This window comes from Meleagris gallopavo, chromosome 9 (assembly GCF_000146605.3).
Source record: "Meleagris gallopavo isolate NT-WF06-2002-E0010 breed Aviagen turkey brand Nicholas breeding stock chromosome 9, Turkey_5.1, whole genome shotgun sequence".
Classification (NCBI taxonomy): Eukaryota; Metazoa; Chordata; class Aves; order Galliformes; family Phasianidae; genus Meleagris; species Meleagris gallopavo.
Window position 1 is genome coordinate 15,629,183 of NC_015019.2, and position 17,745 is coordinate 15,646,927.

Here is a 17,745-nt window from a genome sequence, read left to right on the forward strand (position 1 = left end):
TTCCAAAACATTTTTGCCACGCTCCTGTGCTTGTCTGAAAGTTCTTCTCTCCTAGGATGGACAGAAGGTTCTATACATAACATTGCTGGTTTTCACTGTCAGTCTGCACACCTGTAATTTAGGGGTCTGTGCAATTTAGGGGAAACCATTTCAACTGGTGCACACTGGCAGCAATTGAATGTGCTCAGTCTAGAAGAACAGATTTCAAATCCCTTGTAACTGAGTGACCCTCCGCATTTCCACTATTTTGTATGAGAATGGAGAGGCATGTCCTGTAGGGCAGAACAGCACGATTAGTTGTCTGTATTTCTTAGAAATGCGTATCATCTTATTGCAAATTTGATATAAAGCCTTAGGAAGTCTGCACAGAACAAGGCATACCTGCATGTGCGGATCAAAACAAAAAAGGAGTGCAAAGGTAGCACTGTGAAGGTTATACAGCAGCCTCTCTTACTGAGTTTTAAATGACAGCACTTTATAAACTTTCATTTGGAGTGTGTTCCTGCTCTGACTGTGCCAGGGCACAGGCATTTTTTGATCCTGCCCACTTTTACCTCTTCCTGTAATCTTGCAGTGCTCACTCTCTCCTCTTAACTGACTTGTTAGTTAAAAAAGATTATATCACATTCCACAGAACAACATAGGATGTGGTATTAATTTTATCAGGCATTTGTTCTCGTGACTAAAAAAATAAATTTGTAATAGCTGTCCAATCTAACGCTACACAGAATTTACAGTGATAATTTTTTTCAGCAGAACGCGTCAATTGTCAGTAACCTTAATGCAATCCCTTCCAAGTCATGCCAAGAGAGCTATCTAATTTTCTACTTTATTTGAATTCTGATTATAAATGCATGAACACGCAAAGAAAAGAAAAAGAGAGAGGGAAGGGAAAGACTGATAAAATACGGAATAAATTAAACATCAGGGCTTTAATCTCTAGGCAATTTTATTTCCTAATCAGAAATATTTTACATCAATTTTTAAGTATGCTTTTTGTCTGATTGACAAATATTGTGCACATTTCTATAATGAGCGGTACATTTGTGGAAAGGTAATACATTCTCTATGTTTGTATGATACACTTAAGATTATTTTTTAAGGATAGAGAGTAATTTTTCCCTCAAGGTAAATTGCTTTCAAGTGGAACAAAATATTCCCAGGTTAACTTCCTATCTGTCAGAGCTTTTAAGGTTAGTACAACACTTCACTTCTGCCTCACTCCTAGGAAGCTTTAGAAAGTGGGAGTAGTTTGTAATCAACAAATCAAGCCCTGTTTGCCTTTCCTTGTTTTTTCTGAAATGCCACCGAGGCTGTGGGATGGCATAAGATAATTTTCCTTCTCCAAAGAAATCACATGATCTCAGCGATGGAAGAGACCACAGTGAAGTGTCCAGTCCACTCCTTTCTTCTGAATTACGGCCACTCTGAATAGACTATCCCTGGTATGTCTGTTAAACCCACTGCATTTAAACCCTCTGTGAAAGAGGCCCCTTTATCTCCCAACATGCATATTACTGTACTTAGCACCACTTATGGTTTTTTTTCTGTGTTTATTACAAGTCATCTTGAATGCCAATTCAGCTGAGTGCTTCCTGTCCCTGTCTGAGAACACATTTGATTTGTGTCTATGTGATTAGAGAACTAAACTCTGCCAAGACATGGGGGAATGCAATCACACTCAACTGTCTGCAGTTGTTTGGTGATCAGAACCATCCTGGAATAGTTGGGGTGCAGCTCAGCCTCTATGCGACCAGTCCCCAGGCATGCAATGGGACCTACCAATGGGTAGAAGGGGTGCTATCACCTTTTAAAGATGCTAAGGTAGTTTAACATCTAAGATAGTTTGGGCTTGGCCATGCCATCTTTCTTGGTGGCTGCACTAGAGAGCAGTTTCTAGCATCATTTACCTTACAGTAGGAAGTATCTCTGGAAAATAGCTGATTATTTTATTTTTTATACAAACACACTATGTACTGGAGGACTAATACAATTCTTAAATAACAAATAATTGCTTTAAAGTAACTCATTTAATCTCCACCATTGTCAGAATAAAATAAATACCTTTAATGGTGAGTTTTTGGCTTCTGGGAATTCTCTTTCATCGAGCCTCACCCAGCGCTGTAGAAACTGCTGAACCATTGGGTTTTCATTATTAACTATCTGGAATCCAGTAACATTGGCACCTCCGTGCATCACTCTCTCCAGCACGATGTCTGTGAAACCCTGGGAGGACACGTAAAAACAAAAATTATTGCCATCTAAACCACCTTTTCTTTGTCTCAGTTTTACCTGCTAGAAATTTGGCACAATAGAAACCACCAAATTTCTTTCTTGTTAGCTGAAAACATTCGACCATGGAGACCATTACTATCACAGTAGCAGTTGGGACTGTGATAGCAGAATTTGTAAATGTCTTAAGGTTTAGACCTTTGCCACGGAAAACTGTCCTGTTGTGTTACCGCTATGTCACACGTAACATCCACTGGTCAGAAAGAAAACAGCAGGGAAGCCTGAAACACCTCTTCCTCTTCTCCTTGTCCTGGTGCAAATCTGACCAACATCTCACTTCCATTTGAAGAGCAAAGCGTGCAGAGCTTCAGTGTTGTGAACAGAAAGCCACTGAAGAGCCACGCTGTTCTGCGGAGGCGAGGCACGAACCTCCTGGCTAGGCAGCCGTCAGTCAGAGCACCGCTTAACATTTTGCTTTCAAACATAATGGTAGGATTCTCTCCCACTCTCTTGTTATTTATACCCGTGGCAGTAAATTGGTGTCTTTTTGATTAGCGTGACTTGATTGCAGTCATGTTTACTTGAATGCCAGTGCTTACACATGCTAAAAGGCAACTCAGAGTAAGAACTCACGTATTTCTATGCACACTCTACAGTATAATCAGTCAGATCGCGACTGATCCTTATAAAGCAAAATGGCACATTTTAAAGTCGTACAGTACTCATATTAAGTAAGGATATTTTAAAATTTGTCTTCTGTTTTAATCAGATCAAAACATGAATGCAGAGAACATTCTTCCAAGTGGGATTGCTAACTTCAAAGTGTGATCTTTGAGAAAACATTTTTCTGCTCACAGCAGACACGGAAACCAAAACTAGATTCTGCAAGGACCAACTACAATATGACACTTATTCTAAGGGACTCTATTGGATTCAGTTTCCAAGCCATCACATACACCCCTGAAAGCCAATTTTAGATTCCAGAAGTAGCCCTGATACAGATAAAAATGTCTTGTTTTATCCTGGTAGGCTAGTACACATGCTGTCACCAACCCACACTCTCACTCTGTAATAAAAATGAATGGCTGAACAGTCTGGCCATTTTACTTGGTGGAATTATTGTTTTAATTTGCAGCTTTTCATCACTTATTTTATATGTAAATATCCTACAATTATTTTTCCTAGAGTGCTAAATTTCAAATATGTTACATAGAAGATTATGGTTACCAAGTGTCTTATTTATGAGGACAGAAATTAGTGGAAAACACATAATTAAATCATTACTTTAAAATTAGTAGAGGATATTAGCTGCTTAGATAAAACACAGACCATAATTGACTACAAATGACTATAACCTACCAGTCCCAGTATTTACTGAAGTCATTTCTCATAATCCAAGAACTCACTCAGGCATTTTCTCTTCTGCTGATTAAAGTTGACACAACCTGAACAGAATATATTACCCTCTCAACCTTAGCTATACTTGTAATGAAGAAAAAAGTTCTTACCAGGTTTGCTAACATGTAGTGATAGCCTCTAGAATGTTTGCCAAGGATTACAACCTGTGTGAAGAAAAAAATTACGTTACTCAGCGTAAGAAAGCGGATGAATCTCAACCAGTAGAAAATGGGACAGAAAATGAACATTTTTATAATCTTCTATGGCCAATCCATGAAGAGCATGAATATTATACACCTGACTTTACAGACATGATGCAGTCATATGCATTTTTAAAACACGGGCACTGCACCAACCAGACTGACCCACAGGGCTGAATACTCTCCCACTGAAAATGATCTTACTTGGCAATCTCACCCTTGTGACCACAGTGTTTCCCCGCTGACCATACTCAGTTTAGCTATCACTTCAATAATTTCTGCTCTGCAATGAGGTACCAATATATCTACTTACCTAGTTAACTCACTAGGGGTGTGTGAGAAGCATATGAGACAGCCCAGCCTCTCATTCTGCTTACTGAAATGTGCTGGCACAGGGGGCTCTGATGGTACTCATTGTACAGGGGGTTTCTTGCCATGAGAGCCCTGACCAAACCTTGTCATATATGCTTTATTTCTTAGTTATATGCAGTGACCTTCATTGTCTTTTGATGGAGTTCAAAAGGACTGAAAACATGTCACTTCCAGCTCATCTAAATGGGGAAATTTGACCTTACATGTGTAGTCAAAATTTGTACTAAATACAATGCGGCACTTCCACTAAACCAACAGCTCCTGCCCTCCCTGACCCCAGCTGGTTATCTCTGTGTGCAAATGGAGCCATTAAATGGAAAAGTAAAGAGACAGAAAAGCAGCAGGCTGAACTGAACAGCTGGACTCTGCAAAGATGAAGAGGACAAGGCAGGGCAGCGCTGGCTGGCAACTGAGTTCTGCCATCCCACGTGCTCCTACTGTCATTCCAGTAATACTGTACTTTTGTAGAAAGGAGAGAAAAAACTCTCCATGTTCACGGAGCTGGCTGATGGCTCACCAGTAACAGCTCCTGTGCAAATCATGCCACTGCACTTAGCACCATTCCCCTGCCTTCAGGCTATAGCCTCAGTAACATCCATCTCATTCCATCTAGGTCACGGGGAAAAAAGTCCAGCAGAAAGAATTTAATTAATAAATGTGGTGATAACATGTGTCAGGACAGAAACCAACTCAGACTTTTCTAGGGTGAACTACTGAAAGTTAGAAACATCAAGCCTAGCTCTGACCAGCTGTATCACAGACTGTATCAAGGAGCAGGTCAAGTGGTCAGGCGATGCTTTTCAATGGACCACTTATGTCCTTGCTAAAGTGAGATGACATTTGAGTCACTGTCTTTGGATACACAGAGGAGCCTCTTAAGGTTCTTGATTAAATTATTAAGTTCCCAATTGTCTCTTTGGGTTGCCTTGTCCTTAATAGATGTCATTTCTTTCAAATTCACATTTAGTTTTGTAGGAATTTGCATACTTCCAGCAGACTGAAAATAAATTGCTGTTCTGGTCCTCTTGAGAACTGTATGTACACTCTGTTGGTAGGAAGCATCTGCTTTTCTACACTCACACTTGTTTTCTATGGAAATGTGCAGGCTTCCTTCAGATCATCTGGCGTGTGCGCTATTTGCATAATGAATTCTCTGTGTGTTTAAATTTCACCTCAATGGCAGCGCTTTCCTTTTAAAAGGTTAGAGACAAAGAGCTTAACAACAACAGCATGCTTTGCCATTTTAACCTTAATAAAAAATAAGAAAGCTTTTACAGATCTATCCAGAAATGTGGTTATTTAAGAGAAAATACCATGACAGATGAAGTCAGGGGCTGTAAGGAAAACATTCAAGGAGCTGCTACAGGCATCTGGAGAAATACTGCACATAGGAAATGTAGGACTCATTAGCATAGATCAGATTCAACTTCTATCTCCTCTATTGTCATGCCTCCAAAATGTCAGAATTAACTCTGTTTAATTCCTTAGAAAGGTCCAATACAGTACAGTCATGCTTTAATTTGTAAAGCATCTTTCAAAAATGACCTGTTACTATTTCTATTCATACAATCAACCACGTTAGTTCGTAATTATTTAACTGGATCTTAGCAATGCTTTTAAAACTCACTACACATGCTATCCTAAATCTTAATGAGGGCAGTTCTTCTCCCCCCTTGCTTTCCACCCCTACCAACTGCCCAGCATCTTGCAGGAGCTGCTGGATTAGCGAGCCCAGCAGAAACAATCACAGACATCAATGTTACTCCTCTGGGAGTGCAGGGATGGACAAAGCTTTTTTTTGAAGAAAGAGAGCAGGAATATAACCAATAAATCTCATCAACTGTTTAGATATTGTGAAGCTTATATAGAAAGTGAGATATTGAATAGTGGTGGTGAATAGAAAGCCAGGATTACAGGACAAGGATTTCACAGAGCTACATGTCTTTGGTAAGTTTCACTTCCAAGACTTAATATTGCTTTCACTTTGACTGAAAGAAAATCTTACAGGTTTTTACACTGAACAAAGGAGGAGGAAAAAAAAAGACTGGAAACTATCATTAATAATTCAGACGTCTGATCACAAACAATTCTTGTTGTGTAGATAAAAAGAATGTAATGTTGGGTTTGATATGGAGCCAAAAAAAGTTTGTATTTTTCTGATTAATTAACAGAAAATCCAGAGAGAACTTAATTAAAATGTACCTCATGTTAAAACAAAAGTCACAGACTGCTGGCATCCTGGAAGTGTGGGCCTATATGCCAGATTTGAGAAATTAAATCAGCATTGCCAATTTCAGTTTTTCATTTGCCTGGGGAAGTAATTTTTTGAATGAAAGCGTAAGAACATAGTGGTTTTCACTGCACCAGCCATAACGATAACAAATAGGAAACGCAATTTTTTTGCCTTAGCTCTTAAACTTTTCTTACAATTTTAGAAGGGTCTGTGGGCTCAAAAGGAATGGAGAAGTGAAAGAATTGTGCAGGTTTGGGAAGCAGAACAGAGCAGTCATATTTTCTCTTTTAAAGAATATCATTGGTTTGTCTTTGACTCATGGATGTAGGAAATCACGAACAGCTGAGGTCGTCGGGACCTCTGGAGATTGTCTCTTCCAACAGCCTGGCTCAAAGCAGGACAGCTAGAGCATGCTGCTCAGGATGTGTCACATTTTGCATGTCCCTGAAGACAGAGATTCCACAACCCCTGTGGGCAACTTGTTCCAGTGTCTGACTACCCTCGCAGTAAAAATGATTTTTCTTATGTTTAAACAGGATTTCCTGCATTTCAGACTGCGTCCTTATCTAGTCACTGGGCACCACTGAGACTCAAAATCACTGAGACTGTCCAAAAAGTGTCTAGCTCTTCTTCAGTCCTCCCCATCAGATATTCATACACATTACTAAGTTGCACTCTGAGCTTTCTCTTCTCCAGGTAACACAATTCCACTTCTCCACTTCTCTCATGATGCTTCAGCCCCTGGATTATTTTATGGGCCCTCCATGGGACTTGCTCTAGCGTATCTCTGTCTAGGGAGCCCAAAACTGTACATAGTACTTCAGATGCAGTCTCACCAGGGCTGAGCAGAGGGGAAGGATGACCTCTGTTGATCTGTTGGCGATGCTCCTCCTGTGCAGCCCAGAGAGATGTTGGTCATCTTTGCTGTGACACTGCAGTGACGGTTGTGTTCAATTTGTCTGACAGGGCCATTAAACACTTCTCTGCAGAGCTGCTTTACAGCCAGGAAGTGCCAGGAAGACCCAGTCTGTACCTGATGCATGACATTAGCTTTCCTATCAAACAATCCTTTCAATTTTGTAATAACTGTAAGCTCATTAAGAATGCCCTTTGTCCATCATTAAGATAAATTAATAAAAAGCTTAAACATATTAGTTCTTGGGGTATCCCACTAGCAACTAGCTTCTAGCTGGATTTGGTGTTGCTGATTACAACCCTTTGAAGCCAGCAATTCAGTTTTCAGGCCATCTTGCATAAAAGTTCCCTGACTTGATACTCTACTGAGGTAAGTCTTCATTGCTCCAACCTTCGCCACTGGCCTCTGGAACCTAGGATTCCTGAAGGCAAAACTCAACAGTAAAGACTGAGGTGAGGAAAGCACTTCTAGACTTGATCAGTTTCAGTGTAGCAACTCTACACTAAAACATAACAAATCAGAAAAGGCCTAGGACTCTCCTGCAGTGTTGTCTCCATGAGCATTGAGTTTAACAAGTGTCACTGACAAATACATGCTAAGAGGATACGCTTGTGTTTTTACATAGAGAAGTGGCTATCATGACTTTGGCAGCACTGTAAGGAAAACGAATAAGAGCTCATCTTCCCTTCACTTGAATTGATCTGGTCAGTTCAGTCTTTTTAATCAAGGTTTTTTTTATCTCTCCTTATTTAGAAATGAAAAAAGGAAGAAAATAAATTAGATCACAAAAGTATAGACTGCCTCATCTACAGCTCAAAACCCTGGTAGTTTATGAGTTTATTAAATCTTTCAATAAAATACAATACTGATGCTGACTGGCAGAATTGTCACAAAGAAGGTCTAAAGATTTTTCCTGTGCTTTTCATTTCTGACAAGTTAAAGAAATATGCTACTTAAATGGAATGACAGGGAGAGATCTGACCTGCTGTAATGCGCCTTTCCATTTCTAGCATCTCTGTGAACAATGAGGTAAGTTAAATCCAGAACTCTTCTTTCCTAGGTTTTAAAAAGGCAGCGAGAAAAATGAGATTTCCTATAAGCTCAAAGTCAAAAAGGAGTTTTGTTGTCTTTGTTGAAGTTATTTATACATTAATTTGGGTCCCGCTTTTGCAAAAAGCCCGTGATTAACTTCAAGCATATTAGCATGTCTTCTGATTTTTAAGTCTACTTTTACGTTTCTGAGGACAGGAAAGCTTAGCTAGCTCCATATGAACAACAATGTCCCAGTACGCCTTGCTTTCAAAATACAGCTATGACATCTTTGCTTTCAAAGCAGTGCGTGAATGCCAGCAGTGATGGCACAATTCTTTCTTCTCAGCAGCAAACAAGCCAAACTGTTCTGTGTTCAAGAAATGGACACGTCTAAAAAATTCCAACAGCATCATCAGGATCAGCTCAGTGTTGATTGTTCTTTGTGGGAACAGCATAGGTAACAGGCCCTTGCTATCTCAAGCATGGCAAGAACTGTCTTGCAGTCCTAAATTGCTATGGAGCACTGTCTTTTCTCCTGGTTAACACATCAGGTATTTTCTAGCTTGCAACCCTATTAATAGCAACATTTTACATCTGAAGATGGAGTTACATAAAGCTCATCTCAGATATGAGCAGCTCCTACTTCATATTGGAATAAACAACTGAGAAGTCATGGCAGCACCCCATCGGACTAGAGGCATTGGCTAATTTGGTCCTCAAGACCCAGTTTAGAAAGGAAAGGAGCAGAATATCAGTGTGACACTCCCATTAGTTCAATAAAAGTGAAAGCCTTCAGAAGTTCTTATCATGAGAGAGGCCCATGAGAGTGGGCTTGCAGCTATTGTACGTTGGTTCTCAAAGGAGGGTGCACTGTTAATAGCAATTATTGTAATTATTGTGGGAAGTGTCATGTGTGCAAAGGCAAAAGATCTGGTGCAACAGCATTTGACAGGCATACACAATCATTCCTCATTGTCTTTACTTTGCACAGGTCGCCTTTTGTCATGTAAATTTTCCAGACTAGAGTAGGATAAATTGGAGAACAGAAGAGGATTTTCTTCACATAACCAGACGGCAAAGTAAAGATAAGATCCCTTGCAACCTCAGCAGATGCATTTACTGCATTCTACAATGCCTTCTCCCTTGTTTTACCATTCACACACAAGCTCCTGCACAAAGAAAGAGCTCCCTTTGAGGATTCTAAGCACAAGACAAGGCAAGGACTTCTCTCAGAAAAATTACAAAAAATAGCATGTTGACATCTTTTTTATGTTTATCGCACCAATAGCACCAGCACCAACATACTAAATTCCAAAGGAACCACAGTACTGTTGTGGCAAAAGAAGCATCACAGCTAGCACTGGTCTTCTCACAGCCAGACAGATAATACTTATCCTGGCTTTAATTCCATAGAAATAAAGCCATTTCCACATAGGGTACAAATGACTTTCCTTGTACAAAGGGTCAAATCCTCATAATGATAACCACAGTGCAAAGCCAGTGAAGGCGATTTATTTCTTCACTTAATATTAATGGGATGAGAATCTGGCCGCTAGGGATTGTGAGGCTGTAAAATATGCAGTAAACAATGATTTCATTTATATGAAGAATGAGTATTATATTAAATTTGAGTTAAATATTAAATGAAGAATGTATTAAATATTAAGATGAAGATTCTACACACGTATTGTTTGTTGCAGCTGAAAATAATAGCATATACGGTTGAGACTAACTTATGCACCATTTCAGGGGCTTCATGTTCTTTAGGGAATGTCACAAATCCATAGGCAGTCTAGATTGCTGGGCTTTTTTTTTTTGTGCAGTATACAGATCTAAGAGTTTCACCTGTGTGCTGTTGATATCTTTTACGTTTGTAACCACACCTCAAAACCATCGTCCTCTTTCTCTATAGCACATATAGTAAGTATGGGCTTATAAAACATTAGTCAAACACTTTTCAGCCCTTTTGCAATATATCTGTCATGGGGAATAATCTCCTAGTAGGAAGTACAAAAATATGCATGGTAAAAGCAAGGATCTGAAATGTATTTGAAGCATTTCATTAATATTTTTTTTTTCTTTGGGTCCCCTTCTGTGTGTCTCTTGCTCATATTTCTAACTGATGTTAATCACCCCAAGAATAAAATGTACTTCTAGGCCAGCTCCGTAGAGATGATGGTCATACATGTTAGTCCTTGGAAAGCAAGGCAACCAAAACCACACTGTACTTCGTCCTCTCTCCAGAAAGCTACACTTTCTTTTTCCACATCTAATTTGACGTTTGCTGACTGAAGACTACAGACTGTGTAGTAGAATATCCCTTCAAATAATGCATAAAAAATTACATGAGAAATTACAGAGGCAAAACATTACAAACTGCAACGTAGGTTCTGTGGGCATGATATTTTCTCCTTTTTTTTTTTCATTGTGATAATAAAGTTTTTGTGAATTTTCTGTGTCCTGAAATAATTTTCCGTGATGTGTAGTATTATGAGATTAACTAATCTGATGGCATAATTATTGTCAAAAGACATACAGTTCTGCAAAAGCATCCTACTCTGGTTTCTCTTCACTGAGATGAAGAAATTTACGATCACTAGTAACTGACAGTCATAATCACAGTTGTTTACTCTGTAAGCTGAATAACATTAATTACAAAAACTTTTCTTTCTGTCAGAATTTTTTCTTCATTTAGACAGATGAGAACAGTGTTCTATCTCTCAGGATTGCACCTCTCTTTGCAAGTCACACCCTTCATATCCTAACCTTCACAACAAAATCAATCAGGACTTAAGTTACCATTCATCACTTAAAGCTATTCCACTAAAACCAAGATCAGATACAGAGGCTTGTTACAATCACAATGAAAATTCTTTGTAGTGTATGAAGAGAATTGCCAAAATGGCCAAGAGAGCTCTGCCTCTTATGTTCCCAAGAAGAGCTAGTTGTTCCCACTGACAGCTTCCCTGAAGAGATCTGTGCATTGTAGAGTTTTTGAATTAGTAAACTCTTCGGCTTTTTGAGTGAGATTAATAAAGCAAAAATCAAACTGTGTTTGGAGGAAGTTTTGGAGTCACATACAAGAAAAGCGAATCAATTAAATATGTTAATCTGTGGCAGTGATTTCCAAACACTGATCATTTTAGGAAGGAGCCCGTATTTTAATTGTCTGCATAGTTCTAGTATATTCTCTGATAAAGATCTCACCTTGAAAAATGTTCAGAAATGAACTGATTTCACAGATATTCCTGTATATTCTCATGTTGGTATTTTCATAGTGTCTTCAGGTCTCACAGGAAACTAACCAAAAATTAATGAGTACAGGAAATTTCAAACCACAGTAAGTGTTTTGTCTTGAGTGCCATAACTGCCTTAATTCAGAACAAGTAAGCAGGCAGTGCTACTCTACTCATCATGTGGATCTCCTCTATCTACTGGTTCAGTGTTTTGTCTTCCTCCCACTTAGCTGTAACCTCTCAGGTCAGACACTACCAGAAGGTCAGCAACTGTGATCTCAGGGGATTTCTCTATTTCTCTGCTCTGATACATTTGTGGTGTGGTGTTGGATAATTATCTGGTCTGAGGCATTTCAAAGGACTCTTGCCATCAAATTCCAAACATCTTTTTGTACACAATGATGCTTTTTAATGTCTTCTTTGGAATTCCACAATTCTTGATAACACTGTACTTGAAACTTTTTTTAAGAGTGTGATGGTGACTTACCATCACACCAGTTTTCTGAGAAACTCCCCTCAAAGCTTGAATGACATATTTTGAAGACAATTAATTTGGTTGGAGTATCTGAGACTCTGCAGAGTCTACTGATAGAAAATGTACAAAGATCTTTATCGTATTCTATGTTCTTATTCTGAAGTATTCAACTTTTTTTGCATTTTACCCTGTCAAGGATGACTGTCACTCATCAGTCAAGACTCTGGAAATGGATCCCGTGCTGTGCAAGTTCACCATCTCAGAGAAGTTTTGCTAACTTGAGAACAAATATGTAGTGTTGCTATCTCTATTTTGATACTCTAGTCAGCCCATAGGAATAGGAGTTTCTGTTAATTTCTCAGGTGAACTTTTTGGTAACCATCACATGCTTTGCACTGACACACAAACATCTTTACAAAGACATCAGTGGTTCCTGGCTTAGGAAGGCTAAGCAAATGAGTGTACGTGGCTGTACTACTACAGTTGATTGGCTCTCTCTAGTAACATTCATGGCTAAACTTCCAGATTTCCTTCAGCCTGTGATGCTCTGCTCTTCTCCTAACAAAAAACAGACCCATCACAACGACAGCCCTCTTGCCTGTTAGCAGCTGTGAGTCCCTTCTTTGTAGTGCAAGTCCATATCAAACGTATCAAATTGAGCACCATCAAAACTGACTTCCAGACCAGCCCCCATTACTCTCAACATCTAAAGTCACTTTCACAAAGACTATTAACAACAGCAGTCATACATTTACTCAGAAGTTTCCAATCCTTCTGCTGGAATCAAATGTTTCACCCTGCCATCTGGTGTGAAGACATACCCACATTGCTAACAAGTGATCTTCAGCACCTCACCCCTTTGACAGAGGAGATGATATCTAATTGTGCCTTTTGCTTTCCAAAACAGTGAACCTGTATGTTGGAATTTCTGAAGAGTACACTCTTGCAGTCACAGACAAACATAAACAGGGTTCATTTCTTCTCATAACCCACAGAATCCATTAGTTCTAACTTTTATCAACATGAAGGATGCACATACATTGGAGGAAGGGAGGAAGAGATTAGGCAAACTGAGGAACAGTTATCATTTAAAAAATACATAAATTTTCCTTCCATATCTCCATTCAGCATGTCAGGGTAAAATCCCAGTCTTAGTTCCTGGAATTGAACAGAAGTCTTTGAAAACAGAATTCTGTTTGTATAAACTATTATTGCACGTCAAGATCACTTCAACTATTATTGGGATATAACCCAGAAGTGTCGCAGTAGCTCAGTCCCAATGCTCAGAGGAAAATCTTTTGTGGGGAGGGGGGTTGTACTGCAGAGCACTGCTCTTCAAGCAGACTGAAAAACACTGAATAGCAGCCAATCTTTTTTTACTTTTGAGCATTTCCTTTCCTCTTTAAATGTCCTATGAAATTAAGGGAAAAGAAATCAGTGCAACCTTCTCTAGGAAAGACAAGGTTACTTTTTCTTTTACTTTTTGCTGTAAATGGAATTCTACTGCCACTAGAATTGCATTCAATTTCCCTTTTCAATGCTTTGAAGGAGTTTGAAAGGTTTATTCTGCTTCACTATAAACAGCACTCAGCAATATTCGCCATATAACTTGGTGCATAAATCATGAACTAAAAGAGATTATGAAGAGTTAATTTATTTTTACTAGATTTAGTCTATGCAGCAGGGGAAGCCTTTTAACTCATATGAGGTAATAAAGTTGCAGTAATATTTTTCCATTCTGATTCTTTACGTGCATTTTTCCAGTATAAAAGATACTGGGGGTGTTTTTAAGGCTCTGTGATACTGCACATTATTTTATTCAATTCATACTCCGGAGGATTGAGTTTCCAGTAGTACATACTCCATTATTGCTACACATGCACATCCATGGTGTCAAACAAATAAATATAATATACTAACATGAACTTTTTAAAGCATGTGCACTCTAATTTCCTCTATAACAGTTTTGCACCTTCCCAGTTAAGCACTGCAGCATGTTGGTGTTTCAGGCTTGGCTGATGTTTTCTAGGGCCTGAGTCTCTACAAATCTACCCCAGGGTAGCCCTGCAAGCTTTAATCTATTCAAAACCCTACAAAGGATTTGCACTGGTGTGAAGCTGGGATAAGAGAAAAGAGTCACACGTGGATATGTAATTACTAGTAGCAAGCGATCTGCACTGGGATGATACTTTGCTGTATTAGGGTTAATACAAATCCAGTTGTAGTTGGCAATGAATGTATCATAGCTGTGGATCACACCTAGGGGCCTCATATTTAGCCACATCTCCATTAGGCTGTAGCTACTGGTCGCTTGTCTCACCCTGAAAATTAGAACTGCAGCATTTCAGTGTGCTATGAATTATGTTTGGGTACATCTTGGTGCACGAGGAGCTCTGAGAAGCACTACTGGTTCTCCTCCCCAGATAACAGTGATTCATATCACACTGGAGCCATTAATTCTGGTATAGTCAGCTGTGAACAAAAGACATAAGTTCTTGTGTGCCTTTTCTTTTACCGAGTTAGGACTTCTTCTCTTGTAAATGAACTTACACGACACCACAACTGTCACACTGCCTCTCGTGATGTACAACGCCTGTTTGCACAGTACTGTGCTATTACTATTCATTTTGATAGCGTGTTTCCTTCCTCTCCCCTCAGTTGGTTCATCTGGATTGTTGCCAAGATGGTTGCCTTGGAAACTAATTAAGTAAAGCCTTTGGTTAGAAGCAGAGTTTCAAGCATTAAACTATTTGAGAGACAGATGCAGAAATTAAGGTAATGTCTGCGAAGATGAAAGGGTTTATCCTTTATAAGGAGAAGAAAGACCTACATTAAATGCTAGAACTGAAACAAGGCAATTTCTATACAACACTGATTTTTAAAACCTGGAAAGGATGCATGATCAGGGATTTTAAAATCAGACACTGGCTAAGAAGAGGTGAAAGAAGATTCCCAGAGCTGTGAAGAATAGGGAGATGGACAGATACAGCAGGACAAAAATCTGAGGAGATCACATGTTGAGCGAGTTGCAGCCAGCAGTCCCTTCTCCTCCAAATATCCTCTACCTTTAAAAGATTTCTTCTGAATCTTGTTTTTAAAAAGTACCAGCAAAGCTAATGAAAGACCAAATCCCGTCCCCACAGTCCAAGTGCTGCATGGGAAGCACCCGTGTGCACATTTACTTTCAAAGAACATCAAATGTGGCAATGAGAGGCTATCACAAAACGGCCCTCAGGCTCGACCTTTCTGCTGAGACTGCCAGCAAGGGTAACAATTAATGCCAGTGCAGGAGCAGCTTTCATGATGTGGACACGGGCTAAATAATGAGTGGGATGCTGAAAGGGCTTTGCGAGGGCAAACGCAAATGCACAAATTCTGTGTGCTGAAGCTGCAGAAAAAGGCAAACTGCAGCAAAATGTGCCTTCACAGCCACCTATTAACTGAAATTCAAAGCAGAGACAGTCTCTCTACGAGTAGAATGGTATCAATTTAAATATTGTCTCCAGGATAATGTTCAGGATAATGATTGACTCTATACCTGCAGCAGTGTAACTGAGAAAGGATTCTGAATCACTGTACGTTTAACGGCAATGCAGAGGTTGCCGTATAAATATCTCTGTAACAGCATAACAGCATACTGCAGATGTTGTGGCAAAGATATGAAAATACCAAAAGCAGATGCACGTACGTGCATTGGTGTGCACATTTATATGCCATGAGTTATCACAAACATAAAATGAGTAATTGCTACTATCGTGGGAAAATAAAAACTCCGACGGTGACTTCAGGTTCATATGTCTCTGGCATAGGAAATCAGATTTGCTTGGCAGAGGTCTTCTCCATAAGTCAGCATGTACATTTATGGAAGGACACTTTGCATTAATTTTTATTATTACTGATCAGATACATTTAAAACTGTTCTTTAATGCTTTTTGAACAGTTTCAATATTTGTGTGCCATTACCTCAGTTTGTGGGATGACTAATACTCAAACTGTCATTTGGAATCTACCTTGCCTTGTGAAGTCTGGGTGATAGCTTTGGAGAGCCATTCCTATTTACAAATTAGAAATTCTATCCCCAGGTACGTGTGCAATGTGCCACATATGGGGCGGATTAACCCAAGATATTGCTTCTCTCTGCTTTAGCAATCCATCTCTAGCTCTTTATTAGTTTTACAGCTGAGAGCAGTAGGTCCTTTAGGCAGATACAGCTGTCATTCTGACGTATGCCCATTTTTTTACTTACCTTTTGCTAGCTACAGTCCTGAGGGTAACTGGCTCAAGTAGTTCCCTTTTCCTCCCCACAAACCCAAACAAACCTGAAACTCTCTGGATGTGAGGGGAAAGAAGTGACCTGTCACACTGCTTTAGATCCCAGTTTCAACAATACTCATGGGCAACTAATGAAGGAATGCCCTAAATATTAAGTTTCTAGTTCACTGGAAATATAAAAATGAACTGTACCACTTTCTGAGTGATGTTACACAACATCATACTTACTGGATGCTCTCTCCTTCAAGTGTCCCATTGTGTTTATAGGCAGTTATTATTGCTATTTTTGACGACTATTGGTGCAACCTAATGCTGTGTTTTTACATTTATTTTTCTGACAAATGGCAAAGCTGTTTTGCAGCAAGCCCAGTCCTTTGTGATCTGAGCAGCTATGCAGAGGGAGAAAAACTTGGAGATAGTCTTCTTAATCTCAAACGTTCATACTCAAATGTCAAGTCACAGTCAGTGCCAGCATGGGACAGAGTTCAGTCAATCAGATTACCCTTCTTAATCCTATGGATGCTTTACTTCAAGTCATCTTTGACAGTTTTATTATCATCGTAAAATTCTGGGGACTGCATTCTCTGCTATAGTATTACTTCTGCTTTGTGAGATGCCTCCACTCAGAAAAGAGATTACCTTGGAACCTAACCTATATGGCTATGTTTGGAGATAGTACCCTTTTGATAAAAGCACACGGTCTCTGGAATAATTGGGTCTTTTGTAAAGTTTCACCATTTTGATCCCAAATGGAGTTTCTTCCTCCTTATTTTCCCTCAGGAGCTTTACTTCTAAATGGACACAAAGCCACTCTAGTCTGAAATACAGTCTGTTATCTTGGGAATAAGAAAAAACATATTTCTTAACTCAAAAACATGCCTCTAAATACACGGTCGAATAGGCTAAAGCTTACTGTTAGTTCTCAGAAGAAAATGTTCAGTTTATGAGAACAAAATATTATATCTATCTGTGAAGGAATACGGGAATATTTTAGCATCAAGGGAAAAGAAGTGTGGGGAGCTTATGAATTTTGCATGACATAAGTCTCGCTATCTGTATGCTTGAGAGGCCACTAGATGATTAAACTGGATATAGCTTTGTTGTGCAAGAAGTGATACGGATCCACGTGGTTATAGAACTATAGGGCAAATGAAGAAACAGACGGTAACCAGGAGAATGATTGTTGATTTCTGTGCTTTCTTTTAGTCTACAGGTAAGAAGATAGAACTAGAGGTGATCTGGGCACAGTATCCACCTTTACCCACAATACAGAACCACAAAAGGATTCTCTGGGATGCTGAATGAAATCGGATGTGCAACACAGGGAAACCTCACACAAAACAGGTTACCTAGAAAGAGTACAAACTATGGTGTCCTCC

The 17,745-nt window shown here is 39.3% G+C and overlaps 1 protein-coding gene across 7 annotated transcripts in view; it reads right to left on the reverse strand.

The window, feature by feature from the left end:
• The window catches only part of GRIA3 (glutamate ionotropic receptor AMPA type subunit 3), a 238,597-nt gene that overhangs the window by 53,314 nt on the left and 167,538 nt on the right, over nucleotides 1-17,745 (reverse strand). For all 7 annotated transcript variants that reach the window (XM_019618294.2, XM_031554701.1, XM_031554700.1 and 4 more), the window contains 2 exons: nucleotides 3,741-3,794; nucleotides 2,065-2,226 (listed from right to left, as the gene is read on the reverse strand). In XM_019618294.2, the coding sequence (XP_019473839.1) occupies nucleotides 2,065-2,226; nucleotides 3,741-3,794 (216 nt within the window). The remainder of the gene's footprint in view (nucleotides 1-2,064; nucleotides 2,227-3,740; nucleotides 3,795-17,745) is intronic.